The 18553-nt window shown below is 37.8% G+C and overlaps 1 protein-coding gene across 9 annotated transcripts in view; it reads right to left on the bottom strand.

Annotated features, from left to right (window-relative positions):
* Window positions 1-18553, bottom strand: part of CAST (calpastatin) — a 61878-nt gene that overhangs the window by 3148 nt on the left and 40177 nt on the right. For 4 of the 9 annotated variants that reach the window (XM_084305379.1, XM_084305380.1, XM_084305385.1 and 1 more), the window contains 14 exons: window positions 17634-17717; window positions 16783-16830; window positions 15131-15235; window positions 14748-14849; window positions 10672-10773; window positions 9554-9637; window positions 8689-8736; window positions 8471-8566; window positions 7806-7904; window positions 6546-6647; window positions 4459-4551; window positions 3542-3595; window positions 2987-3076; window positions 53-132 (listed from right to left, as the gene is read on the bottom strand). In XM_084305379.1, coding sequence (XP_084161505.1) covers window positions 53-132; window positions 2987-3076; window positions 3542-3595; window positions 4459-4551; window positions 6546-6647; window positions 7806-7904; window positions 8471-8566; window positions 8689-8736; window positions 9554-9637; window positions 10672-10773; window positions 14748-14849; window positions 15131-15235; window positions 16783-16830; window positions 17634-17717 — 1187 coding nt within the window. The remainder of the gene's footprint in view (window positions 1-52; window positions 133-2986; window positions 3077-3541; window positions 3596-4458; window positions 4552-6545; window positions 6648-7805; window positions 7905-8470; window positions 8567-8688; window positions 8737-9553; window positions 9638-10671; window positions 10774-14747; window positions 14850-15130; window positions 15236-16782; window positions 16831-17633; window positions 17718-18553) is intronic. The other 5 variants (XM_084305381.1, XM_084305386.1, XM_084305383.1 and 2 more) reach the window with 3 other exon arrangements.

Below are 18553 nucleotides of genomic sequence, written 5' to 3'. Positions count from 1 at the left end.
TCAACTACAGTGTCTGTTAACATTGACTGTTCATATTTTAATATATTTCTACCGTTTTAGGATCCTTGGGTTTTCTTTCTTCCTTTGGTGCTGGTTTAGTGGTGATGGTTTCCTTTCCACTTTTGTCCTACACTCCAAAGAAAAAAATAATTACAATTACAAACAGATCAGATAACTGATGACTCCTACTTGGACATTTGTCATAACACATTATTTTTAGTGTATGGATACAAGATGCATACATACAACTACTGTCTTAATCCACATAAAGCTGGAATTCGGATCCGTGTTGAATACTGTCCCACAGGTGCCGTGGCACAGCACTCAGGATTACCTGCTCCGTAACCTGTCCTGATACCAAGGTCAGGCCTGTAATTCCCTGGAAAGTCCTTCCAGCCCTTCCTATCACCTGGAGGCATGTCTGCCAGCCTCCAGTCAACTAGGGCCTCCCTGGATAGCCAGAGTTGCTGGTAAATTATTGAAAGTGACTTGGTGTGCACTTCAACCATCTCGTTCAGTACCTTTGGGTGAATCGTCCAGAACATGTAAGAGTTACCTTGCAGTTTCCCATGGGATTACAGGGGCTCCATGTCACTCCCCATCACAACCTTCCAACTCCCAGGGTTGGTACCCTGAGAATCATTGGCTTTACTAATACAGACTGAGGCAAAAAAAGGCATTAATTATCTTATCATTTTCTTCATCTTTCATCACTATGTTTCCCCTCACATCCAACAAAGGATGGAGATTCTACTCAGTCTTCCTTTTGCTGGTAATGTATTTATAAAAGCATTTTGGATGTCGTTTACTGCACTAGCCAACCTGAATTCTAGGTGAGCTTTAACTCTTCTGTATGTCCCCGCACAATTTAGCAACAGCTCTATAACTCTCTGAAGTTGCCTGCCCCTTCTTTCAGAGTCCACAAACTTTTTTCTTCCTGAGCTTGTTAGGAAGCTCTGTTCAGCCAGGCTGGTCTTCTCCCCTGCTGGCTCAGCTGTTGGCACACTGGGATGGCCAGTTCCTATGTATTTGACTTTGTTCTCAAAAAAGGTCCATCCTTCCTGGACTCCACTGCCTTTCAGAACTACCTTCCCACGGGGGATCTGGGAGTTAGTCCTCAATAAGCTGTCTCAGGATGCAGTGTCAAGGTAAACTCTTGGGAATTCGTCCCCCTCCTGAGGAGAAGGTTAACAGAACACATTGCGGGAGAGTTGATATGAACAAATCAATTTCTTATACAGTCTTCAAATACTCCTAGGCAGCAACACTTCAACACTTGTAGTAAGTCCTTTAGTTACATTCCTTGTAATACGTGGGCACCCTGGGAAAGGCTGGAATCCCCACCAACCAGAAGATAAAAGACGTACATTTTTCTATGGGGACTGGATGACTATGCAAACTTTTGCCACTCTGCAATGATCAGGAGAGAAATTTAGAAACAGCTACCTTCTCCCAGGAGTTAAATCTGATTTGAACTTTTCCTTTCAAGGCTTCTTCCTCCCCTTAATCCCACCCTGGGGAAACAAACTCAAGCACAGAAGCACAGATGATTATAAGCAACATTTTAAGTATGAACAAACTTAAAATACACTCTTAGTAAGTACATGTAGGTACACTAGTAACTAGTGTAAGCTTAGGATGCTGGTGCAGAATTTCCCTGGGGAATTGGTTATGCTTCCACAGCTCTATCTGTCTAAGAGATTTAGTTTTTCACTACTAATAGACTGGCTTGCTCAAAGATGTATTAAATCCAAGCTTCATTTATCTTGCAATTTATTTTATTTTTTCCTTTTCCTTGCTGGAAGCAGGCAAGTCACTACCGCAAGAAAAAGGCAGGGACAGAGAGGCAGAGGTTAGCAGCAGATTAGAGACAACTGCAGCTGGTTTAACCATCTGGGTACAAAATTTCACCATTCAAAAAATTGTTCACCATTGCCTCTGTCAGGAGGTGAGGGACCGGTGCCTATGATAGAACATGCATGTCACATACAATGTAAGAGAACAAATGGCTAAAAAGAGGTGGTTACTGATTCTTAACTACAGTTTAAGCACTTGTGGAAAACAAGGAGTCCAGGACTTCAGCTCCAACATCCCACCAATTGCCCCAGAAATTCCCCTACCAAGGAATCTTGTAAGATAACTGTAGATTCCTCCCCTGTGACAACAGGCACAGTGGATGTCTCACAGCCATTCAAGTCATCTTCCTCTGTCCAAGCTCAAGGTAGCAAATGCCAGGTTAAGGATGATGGAGAGCAAGCAGAAAATAAGCCTCAGTCTTGCTTCTTATCAATCAAATCTGTCTCCTTCTTCATACTCTTTTCCAGCACAACCATCCTTTCTCACTCATCTCTACCAACCATAACACCATCCTCATGTTGGCAGACCTCCAAATTCATGCCGCTACCACTGCTAACTCACTTCATATAGGCTCACATTTGCAGCACTTCTCTGGGAAAAGTCTGACAGGTATTTAAAATGATTCTATGACAAATACTACATTTATCATTACAAAACCTCTTCAGTCCATTCCTTCTTCTTTCTTCTTGGTGATACAATTTTCCCTAACATACCTAAAACTCTTTTCTAATCCTAGCATTTCTCTGAAAACCATTTTGAACTGTTTTCTCATTTCCAGCCTACAACCATTTCTAGATAGTGCATGCCGTATTAAACACAGATTTCTCTACATATTTTTTTTGACACTTGAATTTATACAAAACATGTTAATCAGAATTCTTTGCTTAAATCACTTCTCCAAGCTTGTCTTACTTCTCCAAAAGACACCAAATACCCCAAGCCTGCCTCCTTCCTTTAGTACTCAGGAAGACACATCAAACTTCCTTATAATAGTAAGACGATCATTAAATTTTGACAGCACATTCCAAAGAGGATAACTCTAAACCTAAACTGAGCTACAGCAAATAAAACTTTTACTAAGTAGTGGAAAACTATTTATTTTGCAAGTTATTAGCAGTAAATGTCCTACCTTTGAGTGCTGTGGTTTGGCAGGAGCATTTGCAAAAGTATCAAAGTCACCTGATAGAGCATCGATAGCTGCAGACTCATCCGTAGGCTTCTGCAATAACATTAATTCTGAAGTCATACAGTATGCACTACTTTCTGACAGCCAAATTAATGTTTCGGGCATTTAAAACTGGCTTAACTATCCTTTTATTTAAATATCTATATATCTTAGCTCTAAACATATGTCAGAACAGAGACACCTGTATTTGATCTTTCCAAACTACACAATGTCTTTGAATATTGGACATTAGCATTAATACCACAGTTGCCCATTTATAACGAATAGTTACTTTTATTAAAAGTTTTAGTGTGTACACCTATTTTAAATAGGTAAAAAAAAAATTACTATTACCCCTTTGAGTAGGTAAAAAAGCTTTATTATTACCTACTGCATTCAATAACATTTATGGAGTTTGCAATAATGCAAACTTTAAGCCTTCAATTGACACTGCTTCAAAAAAAAAAAAAAAGATCAGAGCACAAAACAAACTAAGAACAAAAAGAGAACAAATTTTACCTTTTGTTCTTTGTGTTTCAAAGCATCCTTTGGAGTTGGCTTTACAGGTTTACCCTTGGAAATAATAAAAAATTTATTCTCATTTTGATCTGGTCAGATTCGTTTTATGATATATCACGTGCTTTTACACACATTAAATAGGGAACTTTCAGATCACCATGAAAGTTGAACCATTCCGTACTGATTTCTTTATTACTTAAGCTGTGTGTTCAATCCAGTTCACAATGTATTTTCATGCTCTGTTACTTGACTATGTCTGCAATTTTGGCTGCCTTTGTAGTCTACTGGAAAAATAGTTTTTTGATCTAGAAATGACCGAATCCCTGTTAGAGTGGTCAGTCATTACAGTGAATGTCAGTTCCATAGGGCTTCAGGTATACATGTATACCATGAAGGTTATACTTGTATATATTCTTTGTCCTTAACCATGAAGCTGCTCGGAAGGAATAGGCATTTTTACCTATGGTTTGTAGTAGCTCCTGTCTGTGGGAGAATATAAACAAAGCTTCTTAAAAGGTGACACCTTTTTTTTGGTTACCTAGTTTTCTGGAATACCTAAGAAAATGAGACAGCATAACTGAAACCTGTACTGCCATACCTCCATGATGTTGACTGCTACTAGGTGGTTAAAATGACTTATTTGTTATTTGTTCAGTGTCCAATTCTAAAAAGTTAAAAAAAAACACATATACACCTTAGGTTGTTTTTGTTTACTTGTTTGTTTTTTTTTTGTTTGTTTGCTTCTCTAAGAACAGAGTGTTTATGTGTTGGACCTTAATAAATATAGCACACACACTTACTCCCTTACTCAGTTTCACTGTTCTCCCTGTAATTTCACAGGGAGAATGGCACGTATGCACAAATTTCTAGTGTTGCAGTGAGGTAATTAAATAAAAATTAATGGAGTTTTTCCTTACCTGGTCACCTGACTCCAGAAGTTCTCGGTAGTCAGGTGGGATAGTATCATCTCTTTCTCCAAGTTTGTCTCTGTGTTCAGATTTAGACTTTTCCTGAAAGCATTTAATTTTAAACAACTTGAATACTTAGCTCTTTTGTTGCTACTTTGAGGTTTTAATATGCAACTGCATACTTAATGCATAGTTAGTTGTATATTGTACATCATTTAACAGTTTGATAAATATGGTATTTGCCCAATTAGCTTGACAAATGTTAGAAACATTAGAAAACAGTATGCTGAAGTGTTCATTATAAAAAATTATGAGGACAGTTGCCTTTTTTGAATTTAAAATTTCAGAACTACTGGAAAAAGACCAATATGTTCATTTCACCAAGAAGCATGTTTCATGCCTGAAAGTTTAAGATTACTAGCTCTCAAGAGGTGCAGACATTTAGCAAGTTAAACATGCATATATGCAGCAGCATCCCAACATAAAGAAAAGAGTTATGCCAAATAACAGCATTGAACATAATAGTTTAGTTGGAAGGGACCTTCAAAGATCAAGTCCAACTGCCTGACCACTTCAGGGCTAGCCAAAAGTTAAGGCATATTTATGAGGTCATTGCCTAAACACTTCTTGAACACTGACAGGCATGGGGCAGCAATGACCTCTCTAGGAAGCCTGTTTCAGTGTCTGACCACCCTCACAGTAAAGAAATTTTTCTTGATGTCTGGTCTGAACCCCCTGCTGGCGCAGCTTGTAATATATTATTATATTCTTGTAGTACCTGAGCCATGCATCTGTGTACCTTTATAGCATAACCCAGAACACTTGCCCACACAACATCTGGCCTATGCTTTTTATCAGGCTTAGGAGCCAGAGTCATTTTCAAATACAACATAACTACAAGACATGACACCACAAGCTCCAAAAACACACATCAAGGTTGGAAGCAGTTCCACTAAGGTTATTTTTCCATCTATAATTCTTCAAGCCCTGTCAAGTATACCATGCCAAGTACAACAGTTGGTTTAGATGCAAATAGCTTGTAAGCACAGGGATGAAGAATTTTTTTTTGTATGTGTAAATGCAGACATATTAAGGAACTCCTCTTTCTTTTTGAAGAAATGCAATCTGGTATGAACATTTTCTATGCCTTAAAAAAACACAAACAAAAAAAAAAACACCACCACCACATGAAAGCTGAGCTTTTACACCTCTGTTACCACTGAAGCACAGGAGTTGCAGAAGTCTCAAATATCAGGCACTCACCACCTTCCTATAACAAGGGACAACACTAACCAGACTGTAACCTACATTAGGCAGCCAATCACCACCACACTGGGGCCTCATCTTAGATTAGAAACCTAATTTCCTGCTAAATTTATTCATTGGCAGCATATGGTGATTTTACCCCAGTAACAATCCTTTAAGTATTTCAGTTTACTGTGACTATCATTATTATGCAGAGATGCATGGGATTTCCTTATTAGCAGAAAGGCTTTTACACAATTAAATTAAAAAAGACAGAAGGGAGACCAAATGAAGTCAAATCAATCAGAAACAAACAAGCAGAAAAACAAAACTGATTAAATGAACATGTCCATTGATGAACTTGATGCCTGTTGGGTTATAAAAGACAATCAAGTTTGGTTATAAAAATCAATCAAGTTTGACAAAAAAAAAAAAGCCACAAAATTAATTTTAGAAACAAATGTCAGAGGAGAAACTTGAAAAATAAATAATGACAGTAAAAGGCACTGAAGTCAAATTACTGCAAATTTGCTGTAATATTTCAGCAATTAACTCCAAAGTTTGGAGTTAATTATACTGAACTGTACACTGAAGTGTACAATTCAACATTTTTTCACAAAAATCACAAAAAAAAAACAACACGAAACAATGGTTAATTTGCCTAAACAACAACATCAGTGTGGTTTTTTTTCCTAGTAACCTTCCTCCTGCATCTGAAAATCATAAGCCATATACCCATATGAGTATATAAGAAGCATTTCAATATTCTATATTCTTAAAAAATCTTTAAGAAATAAGGTAAATTTCTCAACTGTTTTCAGCCAGCAAAATTTCAGAATGTTTTTTGTTACCTTTATTTTATCCACAACTGGTTTGTTCTCATCAGGGTCAGGCTCTCTCTCTCCCAAGGAATCAGACAGGAGATCCAAGGCTTCATCCATCTCTTTTCCTGCCTAATAAAGTATAAATATGTTTGTGAAAGCAAATCTGCTGTAAAAAGATTTTTTCAAACTAATATAAATACTACCTAATGAACCAACAACTTCAGTGAACAATGGTCAGCTCTTCCTTTCTAATTGCAATGTAGTAATAACAAAAGATATCTGAATATTTAGACCTACGAGAACACAATTTGAAGTAGGGGTTACAGAACTGATTTGAATGGCTTTGTTTTGTTACAAAACTGACCTAATGAGAACAGTTAAAATACTGCTTTGTGTTTTTTTGTTTGCTTGTTTTGGTTTTGTAGCTGTTATTCATTTTGCAAACATCATTATCACTGCAGATTAGTTGTAAATCTGCAAGTGTAAATCTGAATTAAAACTTATTAACATTTTATCGTCACAATATATATGGTCTTTTGCTAATTCACAGGACTTTTGTTCAAACACTGCCCAGAAAAAAAATCTTTAATGTCGCAGGTGGGAGGAGCTTTAAATTTCATTTTCAGAACACTAGAGGGAGCTCTCATTGCACGAATCAAGATGGGAAAAGGTAGAGACATGCAACATTACTGCTCAATGGAACTAAATAAAAACAGTATTCAGAAGAGGCCATAGAACTGCTTGTGGTTTCAGTGACCTTGAATTCCTTTATTTTCAGGCCTAAAAGATGCCACTATGATGATGACTACACTATTAATATTTGCAATGTTGTTATTATCTAACTAGAAAAAGAACGATGTGGCTCACTTAAAAGCCCAAGCCTAAAAATGGAACCACTTGCACATAGCTAACTATCTGCATCTACCCATAGAAATGAAATGCACAAATCCGCTAATGTCCTCTGTAATTCTGGAGGAATCAGTACAGGATTGGGCACCTCCTTTTCCAAGTGCAGGCAAGGAGTTTTCAAAAGCAGCCTGAAATACAACATTAAGTGGTATTAAGACGAAATAGACAGAACAGTCTTCACATTCCGTTGAAGATGAAGAATCAATAAAGCCTCAAACTTTTTCTCCACAGGAAACATCTTCCTTCCCCTCAATAACCAGCATTTACAATAAATCATTTAACTTTGCAACAGTCTATATTTGTGCAACTGTCCTCATCACACTCTCTCTTCAGACTTTCCTTTCTTTGAAATAAGTATCTAGAGAAAATGCTGCTTACTGATGTTGAAGGTAGAGAAGCTGCTGAGTGCACTGAGGAAACTGTAGCAGCAGAGATAACATCTGAGGAATCGCCAGGCTTTTTACCCTCCTTGGTTTTCTGAAACAAGACACAGCATTGTTACTAATAGAGAGGAATTAAGAGAAAAATGTTTATCAAAATCCATGCATTTGAAATGCAATGCCTCCACAGTTTATTTCAAGGACTTTATTTTACTTTGAAGCTCAACTTATTTCAGAGTGAAACCCCTTCCTGAGAAGCACAGTGCAGGTGTTTTGCATCTCAGTTTGTTCATGTTCAGTCTTGCATCTCAACTACTGAGTCAAACCCTGGCACAGCTAAGTCAAAGGCCAGTTTTGTAGAACTTCAGAGGAACTAAGATTTCACCAAGACCATCTACATCTCTAAGTAACATTTTTTAAAGTTCAAGCACTACATAGTACATAGCACTACATAGTAGCTAATTTACCTAGGTGTGTTTTTGTTGTTTTGTTTTTTAAATTGTTATTATTACAGTCCTGCTCTCTGTTCTATTATTTTATTGCAACAAAATTAAAAAAATATTTATTCAAGAATGTTTATGTAAAATTTAAGGGAACTCAAAAACCTCAGGGTTACTGAAATTACATGAAAATAGAACATTTTCAGAAAACAAATATACTCGCCTTTTTTACACTTGGTGTAGGTAGTGGTGCAGATTGTGCTGGAGAACAGGAAAAACCTTGCGTCAAACCCTCTAACAAATCATTTTCACTCATTGGCTATCATTGAAAAGAGAAAAAAAATGTCATCAGGTAACAGTATATCCCCATTTTAAAATTAAGTAATTAATTAGTGCAGCATTCCAAGTACATATATATTCACTTTTTTTTTTTTTTTTTACCTGGAACTCTTTTTCAGGTTTTAGTGGCAGTGGTCTTCCATCTTTATCCTACAAAAGAAAAATCCTCTTGCATTAATCCAAGTAGTCCTTAAATGACAATGCAACGTAAGAACTCTGAGAGAATCGACTTAATGACAGACAGCACTATATACAAGGAATAAGAAATGATCTAACCAGTAACCTCTAGCATTTTCTACTGTTATCCAAAGTGTCATTTAAAAAAACAAAACAAAACAAAACAAAATTCCTGTAACTTAAAAACATAATGACTGCTTAAAAGCGATGTGTGTTGGATACTGAGCCTCCCTGTTTTGTGCTTCAATTGCCATGGAAGTAGCAGAATTAAGTAAAAACCCCACCTTCCAGATTTATAGCAATATTGCTGGATGCAGAGTCCAGGAAGGCCATGTCTTCTCACACTGGCATTTGTGGCAGGTGTTGTGCAAGTCCTGGCTATAACTAAGCAACCCATTTATGTCAAGTGAGTTATATGGTGATGTCTGTAAAAATACCAACTTGAAGCTTGTTGGTTTGCCTTTTTTTTTTTTTTTTTTTTGAACAGCAGCTGTAACTAATCACAATTTATTAAATTCTACAGCACAAAAAAATAATGAAAGACTCAGGGAACTAATCTCAGACAAAATTACTCATATGTAGGTACTTGCATTTGAACCATTTCTGTGCCTATGTAGGCATTTAATGAAAGATGTCAGATATTCAGGAACTACAAAACACCATTTTTATATATTATAAAAATGCCTGAAGTAAACATAAACATTTCAAAATGAAAGAGTTCCAGTTTCAACCATGTACACTGAAGAAAGAAAGGTGTCTAAAGACTAAAATAGCATAGTAAGTGAATTACTTTTGCATCTGTTAATCTGTACTCTGGAGGAATTGTTTCTTCATCTTCCCCCAGTTTTTTGTGTTCTTCCTGCTTGTTTTTCTCCTTTTAAGGCAAAATAAAAATAGTATGAATAAAAACTAAATAACCACATCTCAACAGAAATGCATAAGCAAGCTTTCAGTGTCTTCATTCTACTGATTCCAATTAATCTAATTCAATTCCACCGCCAAATGAAAAAAAGTCATGGAAATTCAGAGAGCCTTCTTGAAAAAGGCTTCATTTGTCTTCCTGTTTTTTCCTGCATCTGGTGGGAGGAATTACATCCACCTATTACAACGAAGACCAACAGAGTTAAGACAAGCACGGGCCAATGGCAAAATAGCAGTGTACTTCTGAGTCATAATTCTTGATTTTATTTCAAATGCATTCAACAGCTACCTGAACTGGCATTCAAAGGAAGCCTACACAAAGAATGCAGTAGCCAGATTGATAAAGGACTCCTCCCCATACAAGTTACATTGGAATATGAGCAGGAAAAAAAAGGTAGTGAAGCTAACTTTGACAACTTCTTATTGACACAGTTCCAGCATATTATAAAATCCTTTCTCTGTGGCTACGCTCAATAACTTGAGTAAAAAATGAAAAAATAAAATAATAGATTGTGGCTACAAACAGCATTCCCTTAGACGGAGTATGCATATTCCAGTGATGTACTTCAGGCTCCATGGTAAAATAACAAGACCAGTGACAAAAAAAACAAGTTGTATATGCACTCTTTCATTTAAAGAACTTATCATAAACATGTTTCCTGTTGAAAATGGACTAAATTACACACTACCTCCGATGCGCATGTTAACTCTGTATTGTTTCAGCAGTAGGACACTAAGCAAATTTGTTTTCCAGAAGCTGAGGGAAGATAATGTAGTAGAGTACTGTTATAGACACAAAGATTAAGAAAATGTACTCACTATTCAAATCCTACTAGTATTTCCTAAATAGAATGCAACTGGTTTCACAAGTAAATTTTGTTTTAAAAAGTGACAATGTTATCTCCAACTTCTTTAGCCTGTGGAAATACAGTAAAACTGAAGATAAGTACATCAACCAGGTATTTTTGAGATCTGATTATTTCCTACCTTAACTTTGTCCACAGCAGGTTTCTTTTCTTCTGGATCAGGTTTCTTCTTTTCTAGGCTACTGGACAAGGCTTCCAGTGCTTCATCTGTCACGTGACCAACCTACAAGAGTATCAATATAGTAATATATAATTCTTAGCCTGGAATTCACCAGCAAATGAAGAAACTTGTTTATACATTACAACTGACAGCCACGCATTACTAGAGATAAAATCTGATAAGTAAACTAAAAATCTATAACATTTCCATTCCCAGTTGTGTCCACATAAATGGGACCTGCTGAGTTCAAGGTGCTTATTACTCAGTCACTGGATTTAGTACAAGAACATGAATTGTCTTTGAACTATTGGATTTTTATGCCTTTATTCAATTTATCGTATTAGAGATTGTATTAGATCATTTTATTTGTACCCACGATTAACTTTATTAAAATAAAGACTAATAGCAGTGTGCTGGGTTTTAAGATGTACTTTGTTAATTGGCTTCTCCAAACATCCCTGTTGATAAATATAAATCCTGATCTTTAAATACCATCATTATTTTGTTTCAGGGTTTTCAGAGTCTATGACAAGTTGTTGAAACATACTAATACTGTTAGAGAAGGCATTGAGAGTTTCTCTGATTCCCATGCCTACTTTGCAGTCCAAATCTATGAAGAAATTGTTTTGTCTTCTGGCTTTGAAACTGCAAGAAAAATCTTAATTTCCATCCTACTTTGCTGGTATGTAAGTCCTCTGGCTAGCTTCCACACTTGCCTGCCCTCAGAAATACTGTACTATATTCAAGTCATCACACTTCCCCATATTCTTCTGAGAGCTAAAATTTGGTTACCATACCATCAGTTACCAAATCAGCTAGATAAGGATGCGGATTCTAAAGAAGTTGGCAGAGGACAGGCAAAAAAAAAAAAAAAAGTTTAGAAAAGTTATTCTGATGTCAGTTTTTTGTTTTCTAATGGCAAGTTTGGGACAATAAGAATTATTATCAGTGCTTTGACTTGATATGTAAAGCTTTGAAGGACAGAATGCTGGTAAGCCTGTTAAATTGTGCTTTATGCCCAGCTTTCTCAGTATCTGCTTTGTCTGCATTTGTCTTAAACATGCTTTAAGCAGTTCTTCTGGCATTCCTTTTAATAATTAAAAATTGCATGTTTTAGGTTAGGATTGTGTTCTGTAAATGTCTGGCTGAAATGTCTTGTAATTCATAAATGTCACATCATTTTTTCCCTGAGGAAGAACATTAGAAACAACTCAATTAAGCAGGGAACGTCCTCTGTGTTATTCTTCTTGTGTTCTGTTTAATGTTTCCACTTTTTCTACCATTTTTATATCTCAGATATGTATGTGCTGTACACTTACTATGTCTTTTGAGACTGCTGTGGTGTGGCTTAGTAGCTGCTCAGTAGCAGCTAATTCTGGTTTTCATTCCAGATTCTGATTTCAATTAATTGTCTTAATTTATTCAAGTATTAAACATATTGAAACTTACGTAAAAAGTTACACTATGCATCAGTGTAAAGTCATCACTTCTCAGGAAGAGTAGTCAGGCATTGGAATGGGATGATGGGTTGCCCAGGGAAGTGGCAGAGTCACCATCCCTGGGAGGTGTTTAAGGAAAGGCTGGACCTGGTGCTTAGGAACATGGTTCAGTGGGTGATATTGGTGATAGGAGGATGGTTGGACCAGATTATCTTGGAGGTCTTTTCCAACCTTAATGATTCCTTAATGATTCTATGATTCTGTGTAAAGGAACACAAATCAGTGTCTGCTCTGTAAATAGAGTTCTCCTTTGCAGAGATCCACAGACAGCTGAAATGTTCCAAAGGGTCTTTTTTTTTTTTGTCCTGCTTTTAATCCCCTTATCAGGGATCAGCTCAGTAGAGTACCATGGGACAAGTCTTGGAGGACAGAGGGGCCCGCCCAAGAAAGCTGTTAGATATTCAAGGATATTCACCTCCTCCAAGATCAGGAGTGATGCATCCCAACATAGAGGAAGTCAGGCAACAATGCCAGGATGCCTCCATAGACGAACAAGGAGCTCCTGGACAAACTCAAGCAGAAAAAGGAGACCTACAGAGGGTGGAAGAAAGGACAGGTAGCCTGGGAGGGATACAGACACACTGTCCAAATAGCTGGGAATCAGGTTAGGAGAGCAAAAGCACTGACAGAGTTAAATTTGGGAAGTGACATCAAGGGCAAGAAAGGCTTCTATAGGTACAGTAGTGATGAAAGGAAAACAAGGGGAAAAAGTGAGCCCTCTGCTGAAGGGAACAGAGGACCTGGTTACCCATGATATGGAGAAAGCTGAGGTACTCAAAGACTTTTTTCCCCTCAGTCTTCACTGGCAAGAGCTCCAGTCACACAGCCAAGTAACAGAAGGCAGGGACTGAGGGAACAATGAACTGCCCACTGTAGGAAAAGATCAGGTTCAAGACCATCTAAGGAACCTGAAGGCACACAAGTCAATGGGACCTGAGGAACTGGCAGATGTAGCTGCTAAGGCACTGTCCATTGTATTTGAGAAATTGTGGCAGTCCAGTGAAGTTCCCACTGAATGGAAAAGGGGAAACATAACCCCCAATTTTTTAAAAAAAGGAAAGAGGAAGAGCTGGGGAACTACAGGACAGTCAGACTCATCTCTGAGCCAAGCAAGATCATGGAGCAAATCCTCCTGGAAACTCTGCTAAGACACATGGACAATAAGGAGGTGAGGGATGATAGTCAACGTGGCTTCACTAAAGGCAGATCATGCCTGACAAACCTGGTGGCTTTCTACGATGGGGTTACGTAATTGGTGGATGGGGAAAAGCAAGTGACATCATCTACCTGGACTTGTGCAAAGCATTTGACACTGTCCTGCACAATGTCCTTGTCTCTCAGTTGGAGAGACATGGATCTGGTAGATGGACCACTCAGTGGGTAAAGAATTGGCTGGATAGTGGCACTCAAGTTGTGGTCAATGGTTCAATGTACAGCTGGAGACCGGTGACAAGTGGTGTTCCTGAGGGCTCAGTATTGGGACTAGCACTACTTAACAACTTTGTTGGAGACCCTCATAAAGTTTACAGACTTTGTGTGTGTGTGGCACTGTCAACATGCTGGAGGGAAGGGATGCCATCCAGGAGAACCTTGACAAGTCTGGGAGGTGGGCTTGTGTGAACCTCACAGGGTTCAACAAGACCAACTGCAAGGTCCTGCATCTGGGCTGGGGCAATCCCAAGCACAACTACAGGCTGGGCAGAAGATGGATCGAGAGCAGCCCTGAGGAGAAGGATCTGAGGGTGTTGGTTGATGAGAAGCTCACCATGAGCCAGAAAAGTGTAATTGCAGCCCAGAAAGCCACCCGTATCCTGGGCTGCACCAACAGCAGCATGGCCAGCAGGGTGATGGTGGGGATTGTCCCCCTCTGCTCTGCTCTCGTGAGACCCCACCTGGAGCCCTGCATTCAGCTCTGGGTCCCAGCACAAGGAGGACACAGAAGTATTAGAATGAGTCCAGAGTAGGCCATGAGGATGATCAAGGGCTGGAGCATCTCTCCTACAAAGACAGGCTGAGATAGTTGGGGTTGGTCAGCCTGGAGAAAAGAATAATCCAGGGAGACCTTATAGATAGCCTTCTGGTACCTAAAAGGGGGCTACAGAAAAGGCAGGAAAGGGATTCCTTATCATGGAGCGACAAACTGAAAGAGGGTATGTTTAGATTAGGTATAAGGAATAAATTCTTGACTCTGAGGGTGGTGAGGCACTGGCCCAGGCTGCCCAGAGAAGCTGTGGATGCCCTATCACTGGCAGTGCCAGGCTGGATGGGGTTTTGGGCAATCTGGTTTGGTGGGAGGTTTCCCTTCCCATGGCAGGGGGTTGGAACTGCGTGCTCTGTCAGCTCCCTTCCAACCCAAACCATTCTGTTATTCTATGATTCTATTGTATTTTTTGCAAGCGCCCATCCTTCATAACTCAACTCTACTGAGGAAGAGTACATGTATATCATCCTGAAATAACCATCTTGACAATATGCTATACCGTTGCATAAATGAAGCACTGAGTTTTCCTTTAGCTCCCGCTGAGACTAACTACTCACTGATGACACAGATGCTGGAGCTGAAGACTGCACAGTGCAGGCTGTGGCACGAGGGACTACTTCATCCTTTGTAGTCTTTGCAGACTCAGGAGCTGATGATTTCTGAAAGATAACAGTTGCACTGCATTTTTACTGAATATGCTCAGAAACCCCAAATATACCTGTTTTTTATTTGTTTGTTTTAAGTACAGTACCAAATAATGAAAAAAAATCTGAATTTAAAGATAGTTATCATTCTATTAAGAACTAAATTACAAGCAGAGTTGATGTAATGCACTGAAAGCAACAGGAAAGGAAACATTTTTTCTTGAATGAACAGTAGCATCATCCAGCTGTAAATAAGCTGACAGAGTCAGGATTTTATGTGAACTAGAGAGACATACTTTGGATGTGCTGCTGGACTTCAGTGGTTTGGATTGTTCTGCAGGCTGTGCAGGGGAGGCAAAGTCTTTTGAAAATTCATCAACAAGGTCAGATTCACTCAAAGGCTGCAAAAAAGGACATACGTGTTACGGGTGACTCACTGTCTATTTTTAATGTATTTTTCCAAGAATTATACTTCAACTTTTTGGAAAGCAAACAAACTTTTGTAGCCTGCACTAAAATAACCTTTCACAGTCACATCCAACAACATGAATTTCACAGTGCACAGAACTAAATATATATATTTTTTTTCCAAAACGAGTCAGTTGCTTTGTTATTAAAAGTCAATATAGAATAAAAAGCCAACAGAGAATACAATGTAGAGAACGTTACATTCATTACATATAATGTAGAGTTACATATAATGTAGAGAATGTTACAGTAGTTACAGAGAACAATAGTGCAAGATAGATATTCCTGGCATTCACTTACACATCAAATACTCAATGATACTTGTGTCTCAGACTGACAGGGGTAGAAGAGCAAAGGAATACTTATTCTTCTGCTAACTCCTTCATTCTTTTACCATAAGACCTCATGATTCTGAGCTTACCTCCTGTTTTGCTTTGGCTCTGAATCTCAGTCAAACTATCAACCAACCTTCTTTAATTCCTACCATGCTCTTTTGTAACTTTTCTTTCTGGACATCTTTTGTCTTATGCTCCCTGTGAAACAAGAGGACTTGTCTCCTAACATTAGTATCTGGTTCCCTCAATGCATAGCTGCTCTTTTTTTTCCTTATGATATGTTTGGCAGGTGGCCCTCTGTGCAGCTCTCAAACATCACCCACTCAGACTGCTGAATGTCTATAATGTGACAGACACAAATTTATAGAGACAGTCTCTCTGTCACCACCTTTGCATTCCTCCATACTTCAAGCTTGAATAATACATTTCTGTTACAAATGCACTGTTACATTCTTACTCAGATTGGTCCTGACCTTCACATTCATTTTTGCTAACTGTACTTTTCCAATTCTAGCCCTGATATTTTGGCAGCACTCCTTAATTCACAATATTTCATTTCATTTCTATTCAGTTCCTTTCCTTTTCCTATTTTTTTTTGCTTTCTTCCTGTGTGTTTTCAAGTAACCTTTAAGCTTTCCTTTTCATCTGTTCAATCTATTTTGCACTTTCTAGGCCACGACGGAGATAATTCTTATGCAATCCAAGTTGTTCCCTGTGATTAGGAAAATGACTGCAATTTTTTTTTCCTTTTTTCCTATTGTATTACTTTACATCTGATGATTACTTGTCAAGAAAACAGAAAAGCCTGCCTCAACTCTCTCTGTGTCCTTCAGCAGCTTCAGTGTACTTCTACAGGACACCCTAAACAAACCCTTTGATACAGCTTTTCTTTGTGTTAGCAGTCATTTCGATAATTCTAATGCCTTAGTAATCTCTAAATCCATTTCTTACTATGATCTCTTCATTAACAGTCCATGAATTTCAGCAAAAATAGCTTCCACTTCACCCTTCAGATTAGCATGTTTTGTGCAATGAAGTAAACACACAGATTAAGAGACTTACATAATGGCACAGAGAAGTGATGACAGAGGGGGGAGAAAACAGGGTATCTATTCACACTCCTAAAGTATTGTCAGTTTTCTAACCTTAGGTTTTTCTTCAGGCTTTGGCAATATTGGTTTTCCATCTTTATCCTAAAAGTGAAGAAAGTATGTATTACTGACATTTTTCCATTGTTATAAGGTGTCATACCTTAATCAGTACATAATCAGTACTTAATCAGTACATCAGTTACATAATCAGTAACAAAATAATAATATAAATGAGAGACACCAGATGGAATCAGTGACATAGTAACAGGCGTTCATCTAAGCAAACGGAATTGCTACATCACCAGGTGAGCAGATTTAAAAACAAACCAAAAGAAAAAAATAATGCTAAAAGAGTACAAATGGGCCAAGAAACTGAAGAAAAATTGTTCATTCTTATCAGTATCACCATGCAGCAGAAATTAACTCCATAGTAAAACAGCAGAATTTAATCCAGTAGAAAAGCACGCTCTGAATATAAGAGACAATCTTTCATGCTTGTACTAATAGTGGGTTAAATCTTAATGCCTATAGTTGGGCAGTTGTGAAACCTCTAATTGAGGGGTAAAACTACTCCATTCACACAGCTCCACCAGGCACAGTTTATATGCCAATCTTGTTAACGTCAGTTATACTAACAACCATCACAAAAACTTCCAATTCTGCAAGTGAAACTGAACTACACAGAAACATCTCAGCTCTACTGTCAGTTGGCTTAACCCTGGATAAATCTTCCTCACAAAAGAAGGGTATGAAACTAGATATAAGAATCACCAAGATGGTAAAGCCATCTTAGTTGAAAACTACTACTGCTTCTTTTCCCCGTGTTTTTTTCCCTGTCTGTGACCAAGGAAAGTGTCAGAGGTAGCTGCACTATTTGCAAAGCAATGGAGTTTAGAAAAACATACCAACTCCGGTGTTAGCCTGTATTCTGGAGGTATTGTATCATCACGTTCTCCTGCCTTTTTTTCTTTTTTCTCTTTAGCTTTTGCCTGAAAAAAAAAAAAGAACAAAAATATTATTTAGTGAAATGAAAAATTACAATTCACGCAACATCACTATCAAGATTGCTCAGCCTAATGTTTAAACAAGTATTAGCAAGACAAAATTATTCCATATATGAAGACATTCAAATTCCTTAATTTACTCCTATCAAATTTCTGTGGTAAAATAATTATGGCTTAAGAATTAATGCCATAAATAAAGGTTGTTTGTTTTGTTTTGTTTTTAAATCCATAAAGCTCTGCTCAGAACTGTCATTTCGTGGCCAGTACTTTTAGACTTCTCAGGATGTTCAAAGTTCTTAGGTTTCCCTGGATTATATCATTCTGACTATACAAGCTGTAATTCTGTATTTTCCCATCATTAAGCAGTGCATTCACTAAGATATCTGAAGGCCCAAACTGACCAAATCTGCAACACAACATGAACTTTTGTGTCAAACTTCAACTATACCTTTTTTTTTTTTTTTTAAAGCAACAACTGATTTTCTACTATTTCCTTGTCATTTGCCTGATTTGAGTTGTAAGTGAAGACAGGAGAATGTAAGCGAGATTAGTAGGGTTACAAGCAGAGTCTGAAAAACTAAATTAAAAGGCAATTTAATGTGCAAACATAATGCTACTGTTGAAATCTTATTGTGGAAGAAAAACAAAAGACTGAGAAGACACAGCAAAAGGCAAGGCCCAAGTTACAAAGGCAACAATATTTAGTGGCAAAAGTAGAACATCCATCATAAAAAAAAGCCACAAATATGTGCAGGGAAAAAAAAAGGATTAATGTAAATTGTACCCCGTGTGAAAGGTGCCTATATAGCCAAAAAATGAAA

The sequence above is a fragment of the Netta rufina genome, assembly GCF_964035555.1.
Source record: "Netta rufina genome assembly, chromosome: Z".
In the NCBI taxonomy this organism is placed as follows: domain Eukaryota; kingdom Metazoa; phylum Chordata; class Aves; order Anseriformes; family Anatidae; genus Netta; species Netta rufina.
The sequence above is the reverse complement of the archived record's forward strand: the minus strand, read 5'-3'. Positions and strand labels throughout refer to the sequence as shown.